Source organism: Mytilus californianus, unplaced genomic scaffold (genome assembly GCF_021869535.1).
Source record: "Mytilus californianus isolate M0D057914Y unplaced genomic scaffold, xbMytCali1.0.p SCAF_1, whole genome shotgun sequence".
In the NCBI taxonomy this organism is placed as follows: Eukaryota; Metazoa; Mollusca; class Bivalvia; order Mytilida; family Mytilidae; genus Mytilus; species Mytilus californianus.
In genome coordinates this window covers 79,641,703-79,663,938 of record NW_026262581.1, presented here as the reverse complement: position 1 = coordinate 79,663,938, position 22,236 = coordinate 79,641,703, and the positions used below count along the sequence as shown (strand labels likewise).

The 22,236-nt window shown below is 32.3% G+C and overlaps 2 protein-coding genes across 2 annotated transcripts in view; one reads left to right on the top strand and one right to left on the bottom strand.

Annotated features, from left to right (window-relative positions):
- Nucleotides 1–8,238, bottom strand: part of LOC127708342 (E3 ubiquitin-protein ligase RNF14-like) — a 34,021-nt gene extending 25,783 nt beyond the window's left edge. The window contains exon 1 of the mRNA XM_052213201.1: nt 8,045–8,238. Within this exon, the coding sequence (XP_052069161.1) occupies nt 8,045–8,128 (84 nt within the window). The 5' untranslated portion in view covers nt 8,129–8,238. The remainder of the gene's footprint in view (nt 1–8,044) is intronic.
- Nucleotides 8,239–10,758: 2,520 nt separating this feature from the next.
- On the top strand, nt 10,759–20,463 carry LOC127708841 (protein SMIM7 homolog). Its single transcript, XM_052213994.1, has 5 exons — nt 10,759–10,893; nt 12,817–12,858; nt 13,709–13,758; nt 14,514–14,604; nt 20,224–20,463. Exons 1-5 carry the CDS (start codon nt 10,868–10,870, stop codon nt 20,237–20,239), a joined length of 225 nt encoding a protein of 74 aa, XP_052069954.1. The 5' UTR covers nt 10,759–10,867; the 3' UTR covers nt 20,240–20,463.
- Nucleotides 20,464–22,236: the final 1,773 nt, after the last annotated feature.

Below are 22,236 nucleotides of genomic sequence, written 5' to 3'. Positions count from 1 at the left end.
TAAGAACATAAACATCATAACATGCAATATTGAAGGATTAAAAACCAATATTGCATATCTTCACTCTTTAGATCTCTCAAATACAATACTATGTCTACAAGAGCATTTCCTATGGGACTTTCAAAAAAACGAAGTAAAAAAAATTCATTCCAACAATGGAAGATCATACTAGATGTTCCGATACAAATGATCCTCTGGATAGCTTCAAGTTACCGAAAGGACAGGGAGGAGTATCCATACTCTGGCCATTACAATGGTCCAGCAAAATTAAAAAACTAAAAGATGGAAATGAGAGGGTTATAGCAGTTAATATTACATCAACCAATGATATATGCCTGATCAATGCCTACATGCCAACACATACAACGAATTCACAACATGAATATATGGAGTGCCTGGACATTATTTTTGACATAATACAGAAGTATGAAAATACACACAAAATAGTGCTAGCAGGAGATCTGAATGGTATATTACAAACTTCCAGAGCAAACAAGCATGATAAAATACTAAGAAAATTTATTGGCGATGTAAACTTGACTACTGGTGTTGAAATAGAAAATACCCATACCTTTTTTCATCATGCTGGAAATTCATCCTCACAAATAGATTATATACTTGTACAAGACAAAAAGTTAGTTACAGAGTATAAAATTGAGGAAAAATCAAGTGTAAATACATCTGCACATTCAATTGTAAAGATGGAAATAGCCTGCCAGATGACAAATATCAGAAACTCAAGTAACAAAAACAACAAAGCAAAATTCAAAATGCTTTGGGAGCAAATAGACAAAGAGAGCTACAACAACGCTATACAGCAGGATATCAATTCAATTGAAGAGGAAAAAGATGTCAATATTCAATTAAAAGTATTAATGGAAACACTAACTAAGGCAGGAAAAAGAACAGTCCCAACTAATCTGTTACAAACTAAAGGGCCAAAATGGAAAGCCTCGCCAGAAGTACTTACAATTTTGAAATCATGTAGGGAAATATATAAGAAATGGCAAGACATAGGGAAACCAAAAGAACACCACCTAGCAATTGAATTAAAAAATGAGAAAAAGAAACTGAGAAGTAAGCAAAGAGCAGAACATGCAATAGAAAGACAAACATTTTACCAACAAATAATGGATAATCCGAATACTCAGCTATTTTACAGACTGATAAATAGAGGCAGAAGCAACAGTCGAACTACAACCAACTGTCTGAAAATAGATGCAGAGTATGTCTTTTGTCATGAAGATCAAAGAAAAAGATTTGCACAATATTATGAAGATCTCAGTGTCCCAAAAGAAGAAATATATGACAATTCCTATCTTAATCTATGCAAAATTCGACAAAGCTATGTACAAGAGGCGTTAGAAGAGTACGAAGACAATCCTGAACTCTTTACAGACACGGACATAGAGAAAGCAATAGATTGCCTCAACACCAAAAAAAGTCCTGATGAATTTGGACTTACAGCTGAGCATCTTAAATATGCTAAGAGTACTATAGCACCAGCAATGAAGGCAATTTTTAACAACATTCTAATATACCGAAAGGTACCAATATTTTTCAAGTCTGGTATACTTACACCAGTACTAAAGAAAGAAAAAGACCCAACAGAGACGAGCAACTATAGAGGCATAACAGTAACACCAATAAGGGATCATAGATTTATTCTTATGAGGAAGCTCCGAGCATGCTCGGAGGATGCTCGGAGCTTTTTAAGTAGGCTCTTCTCAGCAGTTTATGTGACAATAATTATCATGATCCATTAAAATGTCAATCAAATCTATAGCACTTCTATAATAAGGAAAGTAGAGCATTATAGAGGAAGCTCAATTAACACCTGTGTAAACATCTGGTCTATTCAAAAACAATTTGCATGAAATTTTACAAAACTATAAAATAGATGAGAAATTCTTTAATAGTACTGTACAATGCTTGGAAAGAATTATCAAGTCCTCACAGAAAGAAAATGTTTTTAAAACATTTTCTTAATAATTATCAATCTTTTTCAATACAAAAAAAATAATCAAATTTGATATTTAAAGTATAAATATATTTTAAATCTATACTACAAAAGTTATCAAAGACACAAACTATGGTTATTGATTTATAACCATACTACCAAAACATAGTACATTCAGTTTCATGCGAAAAAGGGTTGATTTTTTGTCGAGCCTGCGACTTTTGTTGCAGAAAGCTCGACATAGGGATAGTGATCCAGTGGCGGCGGCGTTAGCTAACTTCTTAAAAGCTTTATATTTTAGAAGGTGGAAGGTCTGGATGCTTCATACTTTGTATATGGATGCCTCATGTTACGAAGTTTCCGTCAGTCACATGTCAAATGTCCTTGACCTCATTTTCATGGTTCAGTGACTACTTGAAAAGAAAGTTCAGATTTTTTGTAATGTTAAATTCTCTCTTATTATAAGTAATAGGATAACTATATTTGGTATGTGCGTACCTTGCAAGGTCCTCATGCCCGTCAGACAGTTTTCACTTGACCTCAACCTCATTTCATGGATCAGTGAACAAGGTTAAGTTTTGGTGGTCAAGTCCATATCTCAGATACTATAAGCAATAGGTCTTGTATATTCGGTGTATGGAAGGACTGTAAGGTGTACATGTCCAACTGGCAGGTGTCATCTGACCTTGACCTCATTTTCATGGTTCAGTGGTTATAGTTAAGTTTTTGTGTTTTGGTCTGTTTTTCTTATACTGTATGCCATAGGTCTACTTTATTTGGTGTATGGAATGATTGTAAGGTGTACATGTCTAGCGGGCAGGTGTCATCTGACCTTGACCTCATTTTCATGGTTCAGTGGTCAAAGTTAAGTTTTTGAGTTTTGGTCTATTTTTCTAATACTATATGCAATAGTTCAACTATATTTGGTATGTGCGTACCTTGCAAGGTCCTCATGCCCGTCAGACAGTTTTCACTTGACCTCGACCTCATTTTATGGATCAGTGAACAAGGTTAAGTTTTGGTGGTCAAGTCCATATCTCAGATACTATAAGCAATAGGTCTTGTATATTCGGTGTATGGAAGGACTGTAAGGTGTACATGTCCAACTGGCAGGTGTCATCTGACCTTGACCTCATTTTCATGGTTCAGTGGTTATAGTTAAGTTTTTGTGTTTTGGTCTGTTTTTCTTATACTGTATGCCATAGGTCTACTATATTTAGTGTATGGAATGATTGTAAGGTGTACATGTCTAGCGGGCAGGTGTCATCTGACCATGACCTCATTTTCATGGTTCAGTGGTCAAAGTTAAGTTTTTTGAGTTTTGGTCTTTTTTTCTAATACTATATGCAATAGTTCAACTATATTTGGTGTATGGAAATATTTTATGATCTATTTGGCAGTCACGCAGGTTTTATTTGACCTTGACCTCATTTTCAAGGTTCATTGCTCAGTGTTAAGTTTTTGTGTTTTGGTCTGTTTTTCTTAAACTATAAGCAATAGGTCAACTATATTTGTTGTATGGAAGAATTGTTAGCTGTACATGCCTGCCTAGCATGGTTCATCTGACCTTGACCTCATTTTCATGGTTCGATGGTCAATGTTTAGTTTACTTGGTTAATGTTAAGTTTATGTGACAGTTGTAATAAAGCTTTATATTTAGGACTATCAACATAATATCAATGATTAGTAAAGAAGGCGAGACATTTCAGCGTGTGCACTCTTGTTTTTATATTCCATTTAATTTGACAGTTGTTGGAAATTAACCCTCCATTTCATTGCAGAAAAGTGTTTTTGAGACGTAAACATGTATCTTGGGTGTTTCAAAGCAATAAAAAAAATTTTTTGGTGTTCTATAAATATTTTGGAAATTTTAGGGTACATGGCTACTAAAGCTTGTAAACGTTACAGTTAAAAAAAAAGGGGGAGAGAATTTGGTGATGTTTACTTTCTTATATGCACTGAAAAGTTATGTTGTATTGTTACTATAGTACAGGACAGAATAAAACTTTACTCATGTCAAGTAATTCTTCATTTAAAACATAGATATATTCTGTACATTTTTTTTTTAAATACCAATTAAACAAAGACTGATTAGGGAAAAACAATTTTATGTCAGATTTTCTCTAAAGTACAGGACAGGATAAAACTTTACTCATGCCAAGTATTTCTTTATTTAAAACAAAGCCAAATCCGCACAATTTATAAAAATGCCAATTTAAGAGAGACGTACTAGAGGGAAAACAATGGTGGAATTACCCCTCAACTTTTCCTAAAGTATCCATATTTTCTATAAAAGAACTAAGTTTGCTATTTTATAAAAAAACATATTATCATTGTTTAGTTAGAGCCATTACTTAAACAAGTAATTTTCAAATTACCTATACAAGTTATGTTGAAATATATTCAAATATTACTTCTATATCATGAATATAAGTAACTTCTGTTAATATTATTTTTATAGGTTCATTCATACAGGTTTTACTAGCTTTAACAAATTTTTACAGACATCTGGTTTGTTTTCCTCTTAAAATATAAAACTATTTAAATCCTCCTGAAACACTAATTGCATTTCTGATGCCACACTTCTTGGTCAAAGATTGGTCTCTTGGGGCTATCAAAATGTCATTTTCCCTTAAAATCTTAGAGATAGACAGATATAAATAGATGGAACCTTGTGATTTAATAAAGACTTGAAGTTATTTATAATTTGTAATCTTAATCAAAAACAATTACATATGTTCCTTAAATGATTGTAAGTACTAAGTCTTTCAAAGATGTATAAAATAATTTATAAAAGTAATATTTTTGTCATTATTTTTAAAGTAACCTCTCTATACTCATCTCAAATTGGACAAATACTTAATTGTATTTAATGAAATGATATAAAAATTCTTAAAAACGTACATTTAGTCCATGCTTCTTTTGACATTTAAAATGACTATTGAGTTATCAAATAATTTTTAAAAACAAAAAATTCCTATATATAAGTAACCAAAAAAAAAATAACTTGTTTAGTATCACCCCCTGACTGTTGTTGGTGTCTAGATAACTTTTATGTATCATATTATATAATATAAACTATATTTAAATCATATCATCTAATTATAAAATTTGAGAGTTTTTTTAATATAAAAAAAAGGAATTATTATTAAATATAATAAGTAATTATTTAAATCACTTTTACTTTTTGTGGAGACTTGAGATTTATTTCCAAGCATTACACAGTTCTGTTGAAGAATTTCTAATCTATTTTATAATTTTGTAAAATTTCATGCAAAATGTATTTAAATAGACCAGATGTTTACACAGGTGTTAATTGAGCTTCCCCTATAATGCTTTACTTTCCTTATCATAGAAGTGGTGTAGATTGGATTGACGTCTTAATGGATCATGATAATTATTGTCACATAAACTGCTGAGAAGAGCCTACTTAAAAAGCTCCGAGCATCCTCCGAGCATGCTCGGAGCTTCCTCATAAGAATAAATCTATGATCCCTAACTGGAAAAACCTTTGAATACTCATTTCTAAACAAACTGATGATAGAACCAAAAACAGACCTCCAATTTGGATTCACCAAAGGTTTATCGCCAATCATGGCAAGCTTAATCATTTCAGAAGCTAGATATGAGAAAAAAAAGGGGAATGACAATTTCTATATAAACATTCTAGATGTAAAATCAGCATTTGATGTAGTCCAACACACTATACTGATGGATAAAATGCTTAATCAAGAAATCCATCCAATATATTGGAAAATACTAACAGACCTATATACTGACTTGACTACAAAAGTTAAATGGCTTGATGGAATAAGTAATCCTTTCCAAATTAAACAAGGTGTAAGACAGGGAGGAATTCTATCAACCCATCTATACAAAATCTTTGTCCAAGATCTTCTGGTAGAATTGGAACAAAATTCAATAGGATACCAGTTAGGAAATATATACGTAGGATCACCAACTTGCGGCGACGATATAGCCTTTATATCGAATGACAAGCATGAACTACAACTAATGCTAAATGTGCTCGGTAGATATGCAAACGAACACCACTACAGTATACATCCAACAAAAACCCAAATCATAGATTGTTCTAAAACAAAAAGTGATTACAACTGGAAACTAGATGGAAATGATGTAACAATAGCTAAATCAGGTGTACACCTAGGACTAACGAGAGCTGAAAGCAACGAAAGTCACATAAATGTACGAGAGAGAATAAAATTAGCGAGAAGAACTAAATACGCCCTCATGGGATCAGGCTGTCATGGTACAAACGGTCTAGACCCACCAACCTCATATCAAATTTACAAAACCTATGTCATTCCAAGGTTAATTTATGGACTAGAAGTGCTACCTCTAACAAGATCTGATATCGAACAGTTGGAAAAATTTCATAGAAAAAATCTTCGCCAGTTACAATCTCTTCCAGAAAGAACCGCTAATTCGGCAGTGTTACTACTGTTAGGAGCTCTACCAATAGAAGCAGAAATTCATAAAAGAGCTTTGTCTCTCCTACATGCACTACTAACATGCGAAAATGAAAAAATACATCAGCTTATGGAAAGACAAATAACAACAAATTTTGATACAAAAGTAGCTTCTTTTCAAGAGTTATGGATATATTAGATATGTATGAACTTCCAACCATTATACAACTTCAAGGCAATGTTCCAAAGAAAGAACATTGGAAAAGAACCACCAAGCTGACAATAGACAAATTTTGGAAGGACAAGACCTTAACAGAATCTGAAAGAAAATCTAGCTTAAAGTTTATGAATAAGGAAAACTTCGAGATCAATAAACATCATAAAGTCTGGAAAGTAAAACATTTGCCTCGTTTTGAACTTAGAAAAGCAATAATCAAGACTAGAATGTTAACTGGAACATACATACTTCAGGCAGACAAACATAAATTCACTCCCTATACAGTAGAACCAATATGCCAATTATGTAAAACTGACAATGAAGACATAACTCATTTCCTGACAACCTGTCCCATACTTAGTACTACGAGAGAAAAATATTTCCTTGATATAAGAAAAGCGATCACTGATAAAATCACACCAGCAAAATGGAACTGCACCTTCATGAACAAAACTGCAATAGTACAACTGCTAATAGACTGTTCAAAATATAAGGAGCTATTTGATAACTGTGAAAAATTCATGGAAAATATTGAAAGCAAAACCAGAAATATGTTATTCCAAATGCACATAGAAAGATTGAAAATTATGGACAACAAATAGCAAGACACATATTGCATATACGTATATAAATATATACATATATCTTTAAGTGGAGGAAATGCCAATCAAATGAGAATAATGATTATCATAAGTGACATATATATACCAACACAGAGTCTGTCATTTAATAATTGTAAGAAATTTAAATAATTAATAAGCATTCCTATTTTTTAACTCACTAATACATTTATGATAGGGTCCAGATCATGTATATATCCTTTTAAATTTACTGATGGTGACAAAACAAGCTTATATTACTTTATTATGATTTTTATATATACATTGATCATGAAGTACATATAACATTCCACTGAGAAAACCTGCCTTTTTAGATTTTACTAAATTCTTACATCTTAACTTATTATTTTAATACATAGATCTTACTAAATAAAACCTCCTTTTATTGTATCTTTTATGCATATTAAAAAGCAAATTCAAATGAAACATATTTTTAATTATAAATAAAACTGAGATACATACATACATGTAAGTGAATCTACTTGTATGGTAGACTAATTTATAACAAAAAGGTCCATGTAAATATGCCTTGCATGACACTCTTATTGTTTATTTATATGTGCTGTACATATGTTGGAAAAAGATCATTTTTGTTTTATCCTTTTAAATTTTAAAGTTAAGGCAAAACTCCATATATATTTGGAGGTGCTCCTAATTAAAGGAGGCTGATACTAAGAAGAAGAAGCACATATTTTATGTTCAATGTTATATTGCATTAACTGAGGCATGTGTTTGTTATTGCTCCTTGTTGTAACATGATATGATATTGTCTTATTGATAAATATTTATATTATCTTTTGATTTACATGTACAAAACCTCGTCTTTCTGTTCTTGAAGATTTTCTACATATTCTGGTGACCAATTTAAATCAGAACCATACTCTCTACCGCCTTCAGCCATTGAAGTAATGGTTTGTTGTAGCTCTATTAGCCAAACTGGCTTAACAGCTGCTTAAGGAAAGAGATACTGGGAGTAAATTTAAAGAATTGTGAAAGTTTGTTATTGCAACACCACAGATACATCTAAAATCCAGAAAAGGATACTGGGTGGGAAAGGAAACTTCCTATATATATATAAATAATGAAATAAAGAATGTTCAGTGATAATGTATCATTAAAATATATTATTTTCATAATTTTAAATCAATTTATATTTCAAATTTTATAGAATCAGACGAAAAAATAAAATAACATTTCACTTCTTGTACTTCATTGTGTATTACATAATTTATCTTTATGGTAGTTAACCGGTCTCCCTAATTAGCGACAAGAAGAATTTTAGCGACAAGAAGCGACAAGAAGAATAAATTTAGCGACAAGAAGACTTTTTAGCGACAAGAAAACTTAATAAAAATATTATTAAAATAAATATATTAAAAAATATATGCATTGACATTTTTATTTTAATATACGGAAAGTATAGTGATTTTCATTTCTTTTTTAATATATCAGAGACATATAAATACATTTAGCATATGTTTCTGAATATATTGATAGATATTGACAGAGACATATAATACAATTATATGTCTCTGATATTGATAACTTGATATAGAAATTTCCCTGTCATAGTATGATAAAAAATTTTATATGTTCTTGTGTTTTAGAACAATAATATATTTATTTTATAAATTTTTTAACACTCTCTTTGTCTGAAATATAATAAACTGACTGCATGCAAAATGCATTATACGTGAATCAGTGTCCAGAAAAGATAATGTTACTAAAACGTGAATATTTTATTTGGGTATTGACTTATCAAACGATATGCATGATGTTTATGCATAGTTTAAAGAGGGTGGTAATAGAGGGATTGTGCTTGCACGGAAAAAACGTGAAATAAGACATAATTTCACGTTGAACGTGAAATAATTTCTGTCATGAACGTTGCACGAAAAATAAAGACTTTGATGTGAACCTTTTGTGACTGAGTCACTGTCTTCTTGTATATATATAAACTCTCTGTTTTACTTCATATTCCCGATTTGGTATACACATTTATAACTTGATATAAATGGTTTGCGGCTTTTAAAAAAGTATATAACGATCTTCTTAACTTTTAAAATGCAAATATCCCGCAGACACGAAAGTGTATTCTTGATCTATTTCATTGTCTTTTTTAACAAGAATAAACACGTTGTCATGTTATCCATGCCACCAGCTACCACGACTCGTGGTTAAAAGTATCAGAAATTGGAAGTTTGAACTGACAGATGATGGGAGGTGCAAACACGTTAAAGCTCATCACTGTTAAGATGTCGATCCTATTTAAAGTCATTCTTTTCATTTTACCAAAAAATTCAAAGAATCGCCAATGAGGAAGCATGTATCTAGGAGATTCGAAAAGTGTTCACATGTTAAAAACATATCAGATTTGAACTTAATTAGTATGAAGTCATTATGTAAAGTTGTTTCTTAGAAAAATCTAACGGAAATATTTGTTGGATTGACGAACAGAAGCACAAGTTGATTGTAATATATCCCTAATCCTACAGCTTTCCCTAGTAATTCATAAAATGCAGGTCTCATTAGTCCTTTTATTTTTTTATGTTTTCTAACATTACAATCATGAACTAGAGACATATAATGGCAATACAGCAATCCATCAACATATTCATACCAGAGGACTATAGTATATGGTACAACGATTTTGAACTTATCGCAAACTGAATCAAATCGAAAGAATACGACAAAAATAAATATGTATGGCCCGTTACAAATTTGTTTAGACAATAAAATGTCAGTGTGATGTAGTTACTTAATATTTGATGAGCAATGTGTTAGGCCAAACCAGTAAATATATCTTGGAAGCTCCAAAATCGATAAGGAACAACATCAAAGGCCTTTCCGCTTTACTCAAAAAACAAAATTGAATCCATTTTTTTCTTGAAGATCCCTGCCAAGTGTTTGAATTTTATTTGAAAAATACCGAACACGCAAAATAAGCATTTCAAAATCACGATGCACGTAAAATTAAATAAGCAGAACACGTTGAACGAGGCACCTGTCTTGCACGACTGAATGTCAAACAAAAAAGTAAAAACACAAAACGGCGATCACGTTGCACGAAAATAACCCTTTACCACCCTCTTTAAAGTTGATTGAAGATCAAAGGTAATTAAAGACAATGTTGAGTGTTCAACAGTTGCTCACTATTTACAATCATTGTATTTTCTGGCGCGTGTAGTTGTATAGTCTGACGCGTGTACACAGTTATAGGTGTTAATTGAATGTCATTGTAGCAATACAATAAGGGACACACGTCCTTTACTCCAACCATGAATCTAATTTGTTTATCCTTAAGCGTCATTATGCTTCTATGAAAAGAAGTAATTCTTACAAGAAAATAATCAGCTGGTTCGAAAAAAATGCCTGGCCATTCTCTTGAAACCATGAATAAAGCAATAGCAGAATACATAGGTACATATCCATCGCTTCTTGACGCTTCTTGTCGCTTCTTGACACTTCTTGTTGCTAATTAGTGAGACCCGTAGTTAACTTTTTGTCCGGTGATGATTTGTGAAATAAATATTATCTTCAGTTTCCGGTTGACAACACGAAAAAATTTATCAATTTGCAATGATCAATTCTGATATTATCTGACACTAGTTTTGATTGAAAAGTTAAATATTCATTGAAGATGATATCTGACTTAATCCTATTTGGGTATGAGTCTTGTAGTTTATAAGAATATTTAGTAATGAAAGTACACCTTTAATGCATGGTCTCTAAAAGAATTTATGACCATACAGTTTACTTAAAGCATAATTTTTATTGCCAAACAAGAAAATTAAAATGGATAGGACACAAGTTTCAAACAAATGATGTCTTCTCCAATACAAAATAATATGAGGCAGGCGTTACCTGTGAAAGGGGACGAAGTCTGTATGAATTTTTTTTTTTTTTAATTCAAACATATTTTAACTTCAAAATCTGTTCAAAAAAGAAACGGAAATACCCTTACGTTTCCGATTTCGGTTCTGTTGTTCGGAATTTTAGTTGTGACGTTATTTATGTTATGACGTCATATTCAATGTAAACAAAGAAACGCTATCAGGTAACGTTTTTTCATATCAAGCCATTCAAGGAATTATTAAAAATGGAATAGGTATTGCGTTCCTTCCTATATTTTACTAGACTGATAAATATATATTTTACTCAAAGACTCATGCAAACGAGACCGGAAAAAGGAAGTAGATTTCTGCGCAAATGCGGGAAAATAAAAAAGTCTGAAAATAAAAAAGTTAACGATTTTGAGTTCAATAGTAGAATGAAAATTTCGGGAAATTTTCCCGATTTTTTTTTTTTTTTTTTTTTTTTTTTTTTTTTTTTTTTTATTGATTTTTCTACCGTAATAGGGGACTTCGTCCCCTTAATAATAACTCTAACCATATATCACATAATACACTTGAAATGGAAAATAATATTGTTTCTACATCAGTACATGTTCAAATGTATTTATTATGTAATCCCTTTTGAAAAGCGATTTTCTGATAAGGCTACTATCACATCAACTCTTTTTATTTTATTTTATTTTTTTTAACCAACAACCTCACCTCGACCTGGCCCGAGCTCCTTTTACTACTACAGTTCTTACACCTGAAATATATTTTGGCATTGCACAAGGTTATAAATGTTTTTTTCTGACTTTTAATGACGTCTTTATGTCAGTGTATGTTTGTTCCGCCTAACAGAAGTTCCACTGGAAACTTTGTTATAAACAATGCTATGAATATAATATATGCGTCCTATTGGAACATTTATTCTATAACCTTTATTCCATAAGGAACAAATACTGTAATATTTGTTCCAGTGGAAATGATATTACAGAATATTTTTTCTTCTTGGAACTTATAGTTTGAAGAAATTTTATTTCGTAACATTTACACTAAATGAATTGGATTTTGGATATGTACTGATTGATATTTTAGTCTTTGAAACATACTTTTTTATTTGTTAAATTTGTTATTGGCTTTGAACTAGCTGTCAGTAACTGCAAACTTGTACTCTTAGATCTGTACTTTTGTGTCTTTTTTTGTTGTGAGGGATGTATAAATACCCTGCCATGTCTGGTATCAGTTTTTGTTAAATGTTTTTCCATTTTGTATCGATCTGATGAGCCCTTTTCAACTGATTTTTATAGTTTGTTCTTATGTTGTGAAAGTTGTTCTGTTACAACACTGTCCCAGGTTTTGGGGAAGGGCTGGCACCTTCAAATATGTTTTACCCTGCCACATTCAATTTGTGTCTGTCCCAAGTCAGGAACCTGTAGTTCAGTGGTTGCCATAATATGAAAGATAAACATATGCAGTATGGACATTTTCAGCTACATATTGTATAATTTAGGGGCCCAGTTCAATATTTTGTAGCCTAGGCTACTGGGGCCCAGCTTATCTTTTCCCCTGAAGAAATTTAAGACTAATAAAATTATATGGATATGATACCACAAAAATGATGAGTCATTGGCCTTTGTCTTGGCATGTTTCCAGTTGCAAGAATCCTAATTATTTTCTGTCAATGTACATTCTTAAATGTGGATAGTTTATCAGTGCTTATACAATTTTCTAATGCGAAGAATTTTTTTTATAGGACCTTAATGGTAAATGCAGGAGCTGTTCTCAATTTTAAGTTGTAAGTATGAATTTATAAATAACAGGAGATGTAGAGGTTATGTCAATGAGATTACAAGCTACGTCACAAACAACCAAAAGACATAAAGTAGAGGTCAACATACATGACATACATGACATATGTTCTTAACTTTTCAACAATAGACAAGTGGTTATATAATATTTTAAGATCTAAGTCCCCAGTGTCTAGAAAAATTGGTAATACATTTAACAAACTATCAAATAGATATAAGAAGATGTGGTATGAGTGCCAATGAGACAACTCTCCATCCAAGTCACAATTTGTAAAAGTAAAGCATTATAGGTCAAAGTACGGCCTTCAACACGGAGCCTTGGCTCACACCGAACAGCAAGCTATAAAGGGCCCCAAAAATGACTAGTGCAAAACCAAAGACTGTACTTTTTGTCAACAAAAGGAATGGACTTATCAAACAAAAATACTGGACTTGACTACTTACAATGTAGCAGTTCATGTGTGCTTTACTCCTTGCAGAACAAATGCACATAAAAATGTTTAATAGTCAATAGAGTGTTGATTTAAGCGATCTTTATGATTAATTTAAACTAATATGAGCATCAGTGATTTCAAAAAATGTGAAAAAGTAATGAACGATGTCATTATACAAGTATGCAATATATACATAATTTGAAGACATCCTTCAAATAAACTGATGTAAAATAAAATAAAAAAATCATTGTTCAGTCTGTTTTAGGTGAGCAAGTCTTTTCTTTGTCGTTTAAATTTCCTTCTATTTTTTGTCCTACAAATGTATATACAAATTTATGTTTTTGTTATGACAAACTGGTGTTTCATTATGAATTGATTGATGAAAAGCTTAATATAATTTCAGGAGAAAAGGTAAAGAGGAAGCATTTGGAGCAAGCCTAGAGCCATCTTTTGGTAGGTTTTATTAAATTTTGTATTTGTTTAATCCAGTTGCTAGCTAAGGTATTTGTTTTATATTGATTTATACAACAACAACAATTTTTTTTTTTTTATCTTCCTTTGCATACTTGTGTGATGGCATAAGTTTAAACCCTAATATTTGGGATAGACATCTTTGAATCTGAAAATCTACACACTTTTTACTTTTATGCCATGTTTACCTATTTTTTCATGAGATACCAATTCCTTTTCAAAATATTTTATTTATTTGTGTACTAATCAACCATCATTTCCTAACAGTGATATTGTAACTTTAGGTTCTTTGGTCCAGTTGAGCTAAAACAGGAATCATTTACCCATTATACATGTATACTATGTATTCCTTGGATTTATTCATATATCAGTTTTTGTTGATTTTGTGGGTAAAGGTAAACCATGGAATTTAATATTCAACAAATTTTCTAAATATAAAAATAAGACAATGTGGTATGATTGCCAATGAGACAACTATCCACAAGAGCCTAAAGCTTGTATGCAGACTTTGCCAAAATTACGAAATCAAATATTCACGAAAATATACAATTTTTCCTCAATCATCGAAAATTGGTACCCACAAAAATAAATCCACTGAATACTTTTCAGTAGCTGTTATGTGTATAGGTATATTAATGAAAAATAAATTATGAATTTTATAGTACAGCATTTCATTTAATTCAAAGTACATGTATTATATCTATGATGTTTATTAATGGTTTATATATTTTGTACAGGAGATAAAGTGAGAGAATTCCTGTTGAGTCTGAGATACTTTAGAATCTTCATCGCTCTTTGGAATATGTTTGTTATGTTTTTAATGATTGTGTAAGTTATTACCCTATTTTAAGTTTTTTTTTTTTGTCCTTTCAAAATTTAGAATTTACTCATAAATGTTGAGTTGGTGCCATAATTCAAAAAAATATGTAATTTGTTGACAAGATTTTAGGAAACAATCAGAGTGATCAAGGCTTCCAAAACGGTCATATATTCCTGACATTTGTATAATGTCCGGTAAAAGTCCGGCTGAGCAAAGCACGAAACGGTCATCTTCTTTTTAGATTTCAAGGCTTTCTTAAGAGACGGTCATTTTAACATAATTCACGATCTTTTTGACCCAACCTTTTGCTTTTAACAGCCACACATTTCCGGTCATAAAAGTGACATGATCATTAAGTACTATCAAAATAACCCCTACTTTAATACCTTCTCATTTTAATCAAGGCTAATTAGTTGTTGAACAGCTGAAATTTACCTGTTCAGGTGACAGGTAAACTATTTTGAACCGGACATTGATCGGTCTATTCAAAGTTATTTTCTTACATTTCACCAGTTTGCATCTAATTAATTTAGTCAAAAAGATTTAAATTATCAGAAATACATTAACAAATAAGATTTGATGAAAAAATTAAAGAGGTGAAAATGAAAAATCGTCATTACCACGTTGTTTGAACCAGAGATATGTCTCTGTTTGAACTAGTACACGTGTGCGCATGTGCATGTGCGCAGGTGTGAAATTTAATTATGCATCCTAATTTCTTTAGTAAATGCTTAAATTGTCATTGATACCTTTATCTCACGTTTATTTCGAATATTTTCTTGAAGAAATAACGTAGAATGAGCTACTTACACTCATTCATGCTTTGCAAACAAACACGGAATTTACGTATCCGTCTCTGGTCCATGTTTTACCATTGTCAAGATAACATCCGGTTTCAGATTTAAAAACGAAAGTAAATTTTTGACAACGTTATTTTGCACAAATAAAGAGTCTAAGGCAGATATAAGTACGCTGATGTTGCACACTTCGGATGATGCACTGCCAATTTAACAGTTTACGTCAGAACTTCGAATTTGAATCAAAGAAAGTTTAATATCGTTTTTTTTAAATATCAATCATTGGGAGGGCCAACTCGGCAACTGATTACCATAATTGCCTTTTGTTTATTTAGTCTTAAGGGATTAAAATCGGGATAATATATAAAATGTCCGGCTGGCTAAAAATAATTTTGGAAGCCCTGAGAGTGATTGTTTTTTTTTTTTCATTATGAGTTTTAGTTTTCATTGACATTTTGACTACATTTTATTCTATTTAGACACAATCTGCTTTTATATGAAATAGAATTAGCAGTATCTTAAAACACCAAAAATACCTCAGTACCAGTGGCGGATCCAGAAATTTTCATAAGTGGGGGCCCAGTGACTGCCTAAGAGGGGGCCCGCTCCAGTCATGCTTCAGTGATTCCCTATGTAATCAACCAAATTTTTCCCACAAAAGGGGGGGCCCGGGCCCCCTCCTTAAATCCGCCTCTGAGTACACTTTAAGGCAAAGCTTAGGAGTCATAATCTCCAAAATGCATGACAGAATGATATCATGTTCAAGTTGTCAGAAATACAGAATTATTTACATCTTGTAATGCAAATGACATTTTACTGATTTCATTCTTACTTTACTTACTTATCCTCTTCATCTGGAATGGGACATAAGGCTACCACAAGCTTCTTCCATTTTTCCCTGTCCTTTGCCACATTCTGAACTTGCCCCCTGGTGTAGCCAATCTCTTGTAGCTTAGCCACAACAGTTTTCAAGGTGGTACAAGGTCGGCCTGGTTTTCTCTTTCCTGTTGGTGTACAGTTGAGAGCTACTTTTGGTGTTCTTTCAGTTGGCATTCTCAGAGCATGGCTTAGTCATCTAAAATGTCTTTGCTTTATCTCGTCTGTGATGTTCTTACAATTGCTTCTTTCCAGTAAGTTTTTATTGCTGATCTTATTTGGGCAAAAGATTTTGTGTAGACAGTTGTAATGGAATGATTCTACCTTCTGTATGTCACTTTGTATGATTTGCAAGCATTCTGATCCATACAGCAGATCTAATTTTACATTGCTGTTGAATAGTTTAAGCTTGGTGTTAATGCTGATGTTTTTATACTTCCAGATGGGTTGTAATTTCAAATGCTTAACATGCTTTCGAGAAGTCTGGATTTGAAGTCTTTCTTTGCTCCATTATCGGTACTGATTATGCTCCCAAGATAAGTGAAAACGTCAACATTTTCTATTGGGTTGCCATTGATGGTGATCGGATCTTGCAATGAGGGGTTGATGAATATAACTTTAGTTTTTGCAGTGTTGATATTTAAACCTGTTTTCTGTGCATACATGTTCAAAATGTTGGTTTTCTATTGTAGCTGTTTTTGAGTTGTTGATATTTCTGCAAGTTCGTCTGCAAAGTCTAAGTCTTCCAGTTGACTGGAAAGGGTCCATTGAATTTAATTTTTTTACTGATGTGGTGTTTCGTTGGATCCAGTCTATAACCATAAGAAATAGTATCGGTGATAGATGTGGCATAACTAAGGCAAGGATCCTTATGCCAGATCTTACTTTGAAGGATTTGGTGGTGGTATTACCTAGGATGATGCTGCACTCAAAACTTTGATAGAAGGCTTTGATGAGTGTTATTATCTTTGGAGGAATTCCGTAAGCTGTAAATATTTTCCACAGGGTTTCTCTGTGCACGCTGTCAAAGGCTTTTTTAAAATCTATAAAGTTGATAAACAGGAGTGTGTTCCACTTTATGCATTGCTCTATTATATTTCATAGGGTGAATATTTGTTGTATGCAACCTCTGCCTTTTGTAAAGCCTGCTTGTTCTTATCTTAATTTGTTGTTAATTGCAAATTGCTTCATTGATACTACCTAAAAGAATCTTACAAAATACGTTGTTGGGTACTGATAATAGGGTTATCCCTCTCCAATTGTTTAAGAGTTTTACAATCAATCCTTTCTGCCAGTCAGATTGGATATTCTCCTTTGCCCAGATGTTTTTAAAGAGATTATATATACATCTGATTTCAACATTTCAGCATGTATAGAATCTACGCCAGCAGTTTTCCGATTTTTCAGGGATGTTATTGCTATTCTTACTTTCTTGTTGTTAGGAGAGCTGGTATCAATTTCAATGTCCACAGCAATTGGTATTGGATTTGCCTCGTCCGATGGATCAGGACAATTAAGAACTTCTTCAAAATACTCTACAAATCTTTTTGCCTGTTCTTTCTCAGTTGCCAGTGTGTTTCCTTGATTATCTTTCATTTGCATTGTTTGTACTTTTTTTGATCCACAAAGTTATTTTGTTATCTTGTATACAACACTCATTTAGCCATGGGCTGCTGCTCTTTCTGCCTCTTGTGCTAAGTTTTCCATATAGTTTCTTCTGTCCTTTCTGGCACCTCGTTTAATTTCTTTATCTTTGGCTTTGTATGCCAACTGTAGTTGTTCTTTCAACTTTGTTGTAGTGTTTAGAGTTTTTTGTTTTATGTCTTTACATTCTTCTATCTTTTGGCATGTATCCATTTACAACCATACCTTATTTTTTTTTCTTTTGATATCCAAGTGTTTTCTCTGCTGATTCAATGAAGACCTTTTTTATTTTATTCCAGTTTGAATTCTCTTCTATATCTATATTGTTATTTTCATCCAAGGTGTTTTCCAAAGCAGTAAATCGTTTTTTCGTCTCTAGGTTGAATGCTTTTCTGATTGTTAGTGCCTGTAAGCATTCAATATCCAATCTCTTTTTGCTTTGGTGCTTTTCTTAATTTGAGCTGCAATGTTGCTCGTAACAGGTAGTGGTCACTGTTTGCATCAGCACATCTCAATACTCTGACATCAGGTAGAAACCTCTGTCTTTTTTTTTTTTATCAAAACATGATGTTCTGTCTGGTGATTTCCGAGTATAAGTTTTTGTTTCGGAAAGATGGTACCTCCTATAACACCAAACAAAAGACTACTAGTTGGTCCCCATTCTCATTTCTATTGCTGCAGCCATGTTTTCCAACGACATGTTCTATATTGGTGTTACTGGATCCTACATTAGCATTCATGTTTCCAATTACAAGAACCATATCGTGTTGTGGCCTTTTGGAGAAGACAGTTTGTTTTGCTTGTAAAAATCCTCCTTTGTATCTCAATCAGCATTATTTGTTGGTGCATATCATTGAATGATTGTCAACTTACAGAACTTTGAATTAAACCTAGCTGTCATAAGGCGTCATTTATTGGTTCCCATTTTATCAGAGTGTTTGTTGCTTCTTTGTTGATGATAATGGCAACTCCATTTTTGACCTGAATATAGAATTGTGTGTCCAGTACTCAGTTTAATTTTTCCAGAACCTGTCCAACGACATTCACTTATGCCTAAAATAGCTATCCCATACTGCTGCATAATCATTCTAATTATGTCTAAAAGAGAAAAAAACATGCATATTGGTTGTGTTTTATTAATTTTCTGTGAAAAGATGTTTTATATTTAGGTTTAGGTTGCAGGCACTTACATTTTTTTTAGAACAACATACAAATGTATTATTTGGTTTGAAGACTCAAGTGGGGAATTAGATAAAAGTTTTAATTGTGATATGTTTCAAATTAACTTCAAATAATAACACTGTTTAAAAAATATGAAAAGAAATTGTATTGACCCATATCTTAGTAAGACTCTTCCTTCACACACTTTTATTTAGAGACAGCTAGTATGTGATGGTGTTTTCTTGCAGGAAACTTGACAAGTCAAACTCTGGCATTTTTGCCTAAAATTTAAAGTATATAATTATCTTATTACTGAATTTTGAGAAAAATAATTGAGCTGACGTTAGATTGATTATAAATTATTGTAAAATTTTGTTGATTGGAATGCCTGTTTTGTAGAAGTTATGGGACTAGAATGACAGAATGGCAAATTTTAGGCATTAGGTATAAAATAAGGTGATGTGGTATGATTGCCATTGAGACAACTATCCAACAGAGTACAAATGATTTGGATTTAAACAATTATAGGTCACCATATGGCCTTCAATAAAAAACAATGAAAACCATACCAAGATTAACTTACTTAATACTAGAATATCAATCTGCATTTAACACTTGTTATGAAATCATGATAAATTACAATTACCTGTATGTAAACATTGTAGATTGATTGATTGATTTATTGGTGTTTAATGCCACTTTCAGCACTGTTGGCTATTTCGTGGCGGCCAGTTTTTATTGGTGGAGGAAGCCGGAGTCCCCGTAGAGAACCATGACCTTCCGTAGGAAAACTAGCAATCCTAGTTAATTAAGATTGGAGTCAAATCCACCTACCACAAGTGAAGCGAACTCACAATCTCAGTGTTGACAGGCTAGTGATACAGTAGTTTGACTACTTAGACCACTTGGCCAACGAGGCCCCTAAACAATGTAGATGATGTTATCATGTGTATTAAAGGCTCTTTCTATTCAATGTTTTGAACTCAATAACAGACCTGGTATCTTTGGGTACATGATGTAGGTAAATGCTCTTTCACAAGTATTATAAAATACACTTCTATCAAATTTTAGGCATATTTGTATGGTACACCATTTCAATAATAGATTGAATGATATGATTAATGATATACAATTCCATTATTTTTTCAGATTTTTTAGCCACTAGGGGATCAGAATATCAAAGGATTTTTTTGGTGCATTATTTGGACCAGTAACTGGGACATAAATCATTTCATTGGATGTTTGATATTGGGACATTTTTATGGATGATTGACCTTGATCATGTGATACTGTCATTTTCATTACTGTAGATCAGTTTTAGGAGGTCATTGAATTATTTATGTACATATGATATTTGTTTCTACTATACAATAAACATATGGCTTTACATTTCATAATATACAAATGAATCTGCCTTTTGTCTGTGAAATTATGACTAGAAAAAATTTTATACATACATACATTTTTATCTCGCCTTGACGGAGTCAAAAAGCAAGACATAGGTATGTTGTTTCCTGCGCCAGTGGCGTCAACGATGTAATAGATTGTAATTAGGTCTAGTTTATGGTGAAACACAAGTGGTAGGTCAATGATATTTGGTATGTAGTTGCATTAGCATTGGCACATTTCATTTCCATGGAGATTATTTGGCCCTGCCCCCTCAGTCATGGTCTATTGACTCTGAAACTTTTGCTTAGTTTACATGTATTAGTTTGTGATTAGGTCAGTTTATAGGGAACCACTAGTGGTAGGTCAATGATATTTGGTATGCAGTTGTATAAGCATTGGCATATCTCATTTCCATGGAGATTATTTGGCTCCGCCCCCTTAGTCATGGTCTATTGACTTTGAAAATTTTGCTTAGTTTACATGTATTAGTTTGTGATTAGGTCAGTTCAAGGGGAAACATTAGTGGTAGGCCAATGTTAATTGGTATTCAGTTATATAAGCATTAGCACATCTCATTTCCATGGAGAATATTTGGCCCCGCCTGCCCAGTCATGGTCTATTGACTTTGAAACTTTTGCTTAATTTACATGTATTAGTTTGTAACTAGATCAGTTTAAGATGAACTGCTAATATTAAGTCAATGATATTTGATATGCAAATTTATTGGCATTTGCAATTATCGTTTCCATGGAGATTATATAGCCCCACCCCCTCATCATGGTTCATTGACTGAAACTTTTACATAGTTTACAAGTTAATGTTTGTGTTTAGGTTTGTTTAAAGGGAACGACTTATAATACGTCAATGGTATTTGGTATGCAGTTGTATTAGCATTGGCACATCTCAATTCCATGGAGATTGTTTAGCCATGTACCTTCAGTCATGGTTCATCGACTTTAAATATTTGCATAACTTACGTCAAAGTATTTCTATTTTGCATTATCAAAATTACAAAAAGGTGAGACATATCTCTGTGATAACAGTTTATTATTATCAGCATTTGCAAGCATGCATTTTAGTTGAAGACTAAAACACACTAGAAGAGTTGAAAGAATACATATAAACTTGAGGCTACAAAGAACCTTCAATAAGTGTAATAACCATGATTTGGGGAATATGTTGTAATTATCCCACTAATAGTTGGTCCTATTTGATTGTAATTGCAAATAAAAAGAACATATCCACATTTAACTTTAACCAACAATGTTTGTTTTTAATAGGGGAAATAGATGAACAGCTTCCATTGAAACAGATGTTTGCATGCTTTCCCCATAAAATACTATGAAAAATTGTGTTTGGTAGTTTTCTCCATCAAAGATTTCATACTGTATCACTAATGCATTATTACTTTCGAAGAGAACCACATTGGACACTCACATTAAAATGCTGAAACTGGTACAAATTGGCCAAACCAATTATTCAGAATTTTACATCAATTTTCTCAGAAATTTTTATATACCAGTAAAAGTGGTCATCCTAGTGGTGTAGAGGGGTGCTCTGACCTAATTTTATAGGATGATAACAATAGGATTTAATAATTTCCTTACGTACCCAGTCTTATTTCTCATGTTCTAGGAAATTAGAACATAAGGATTAGGTCCAAGGACACAGTTATCGACCTTTGGTTTTCGTTGTCTACAAATATAGTCCCTAGTGTGAACAGTGTATAACTTGCATTTTTTTTTGATACACTTTCCCAATTTATTTCTTGAT

Excerpts from the sequence above, each read along its gene's own strand:
- LOC127708841 (XM_052213994.1), top strand. The coding sequence starts at position 10,868 with ATGATATCTGACTTAATCCTATTTGG. Across the intron at positions 12,859-13,708 it reads GCTGTTCTCAATTTTAAGTT|GAGAAAAGGTAAAGAGGAAG; the intron begins GTAAGTATGAAT and ends ATATAATTTCAG. Across the intron at positions 13,759-14,513 it reads AAGCCTAGAGCCATCTTTTG|GAGATAAAGTGAGAGAATTC; the intron begins GTAGGTTTTATT and ends TATTTTGTACAG.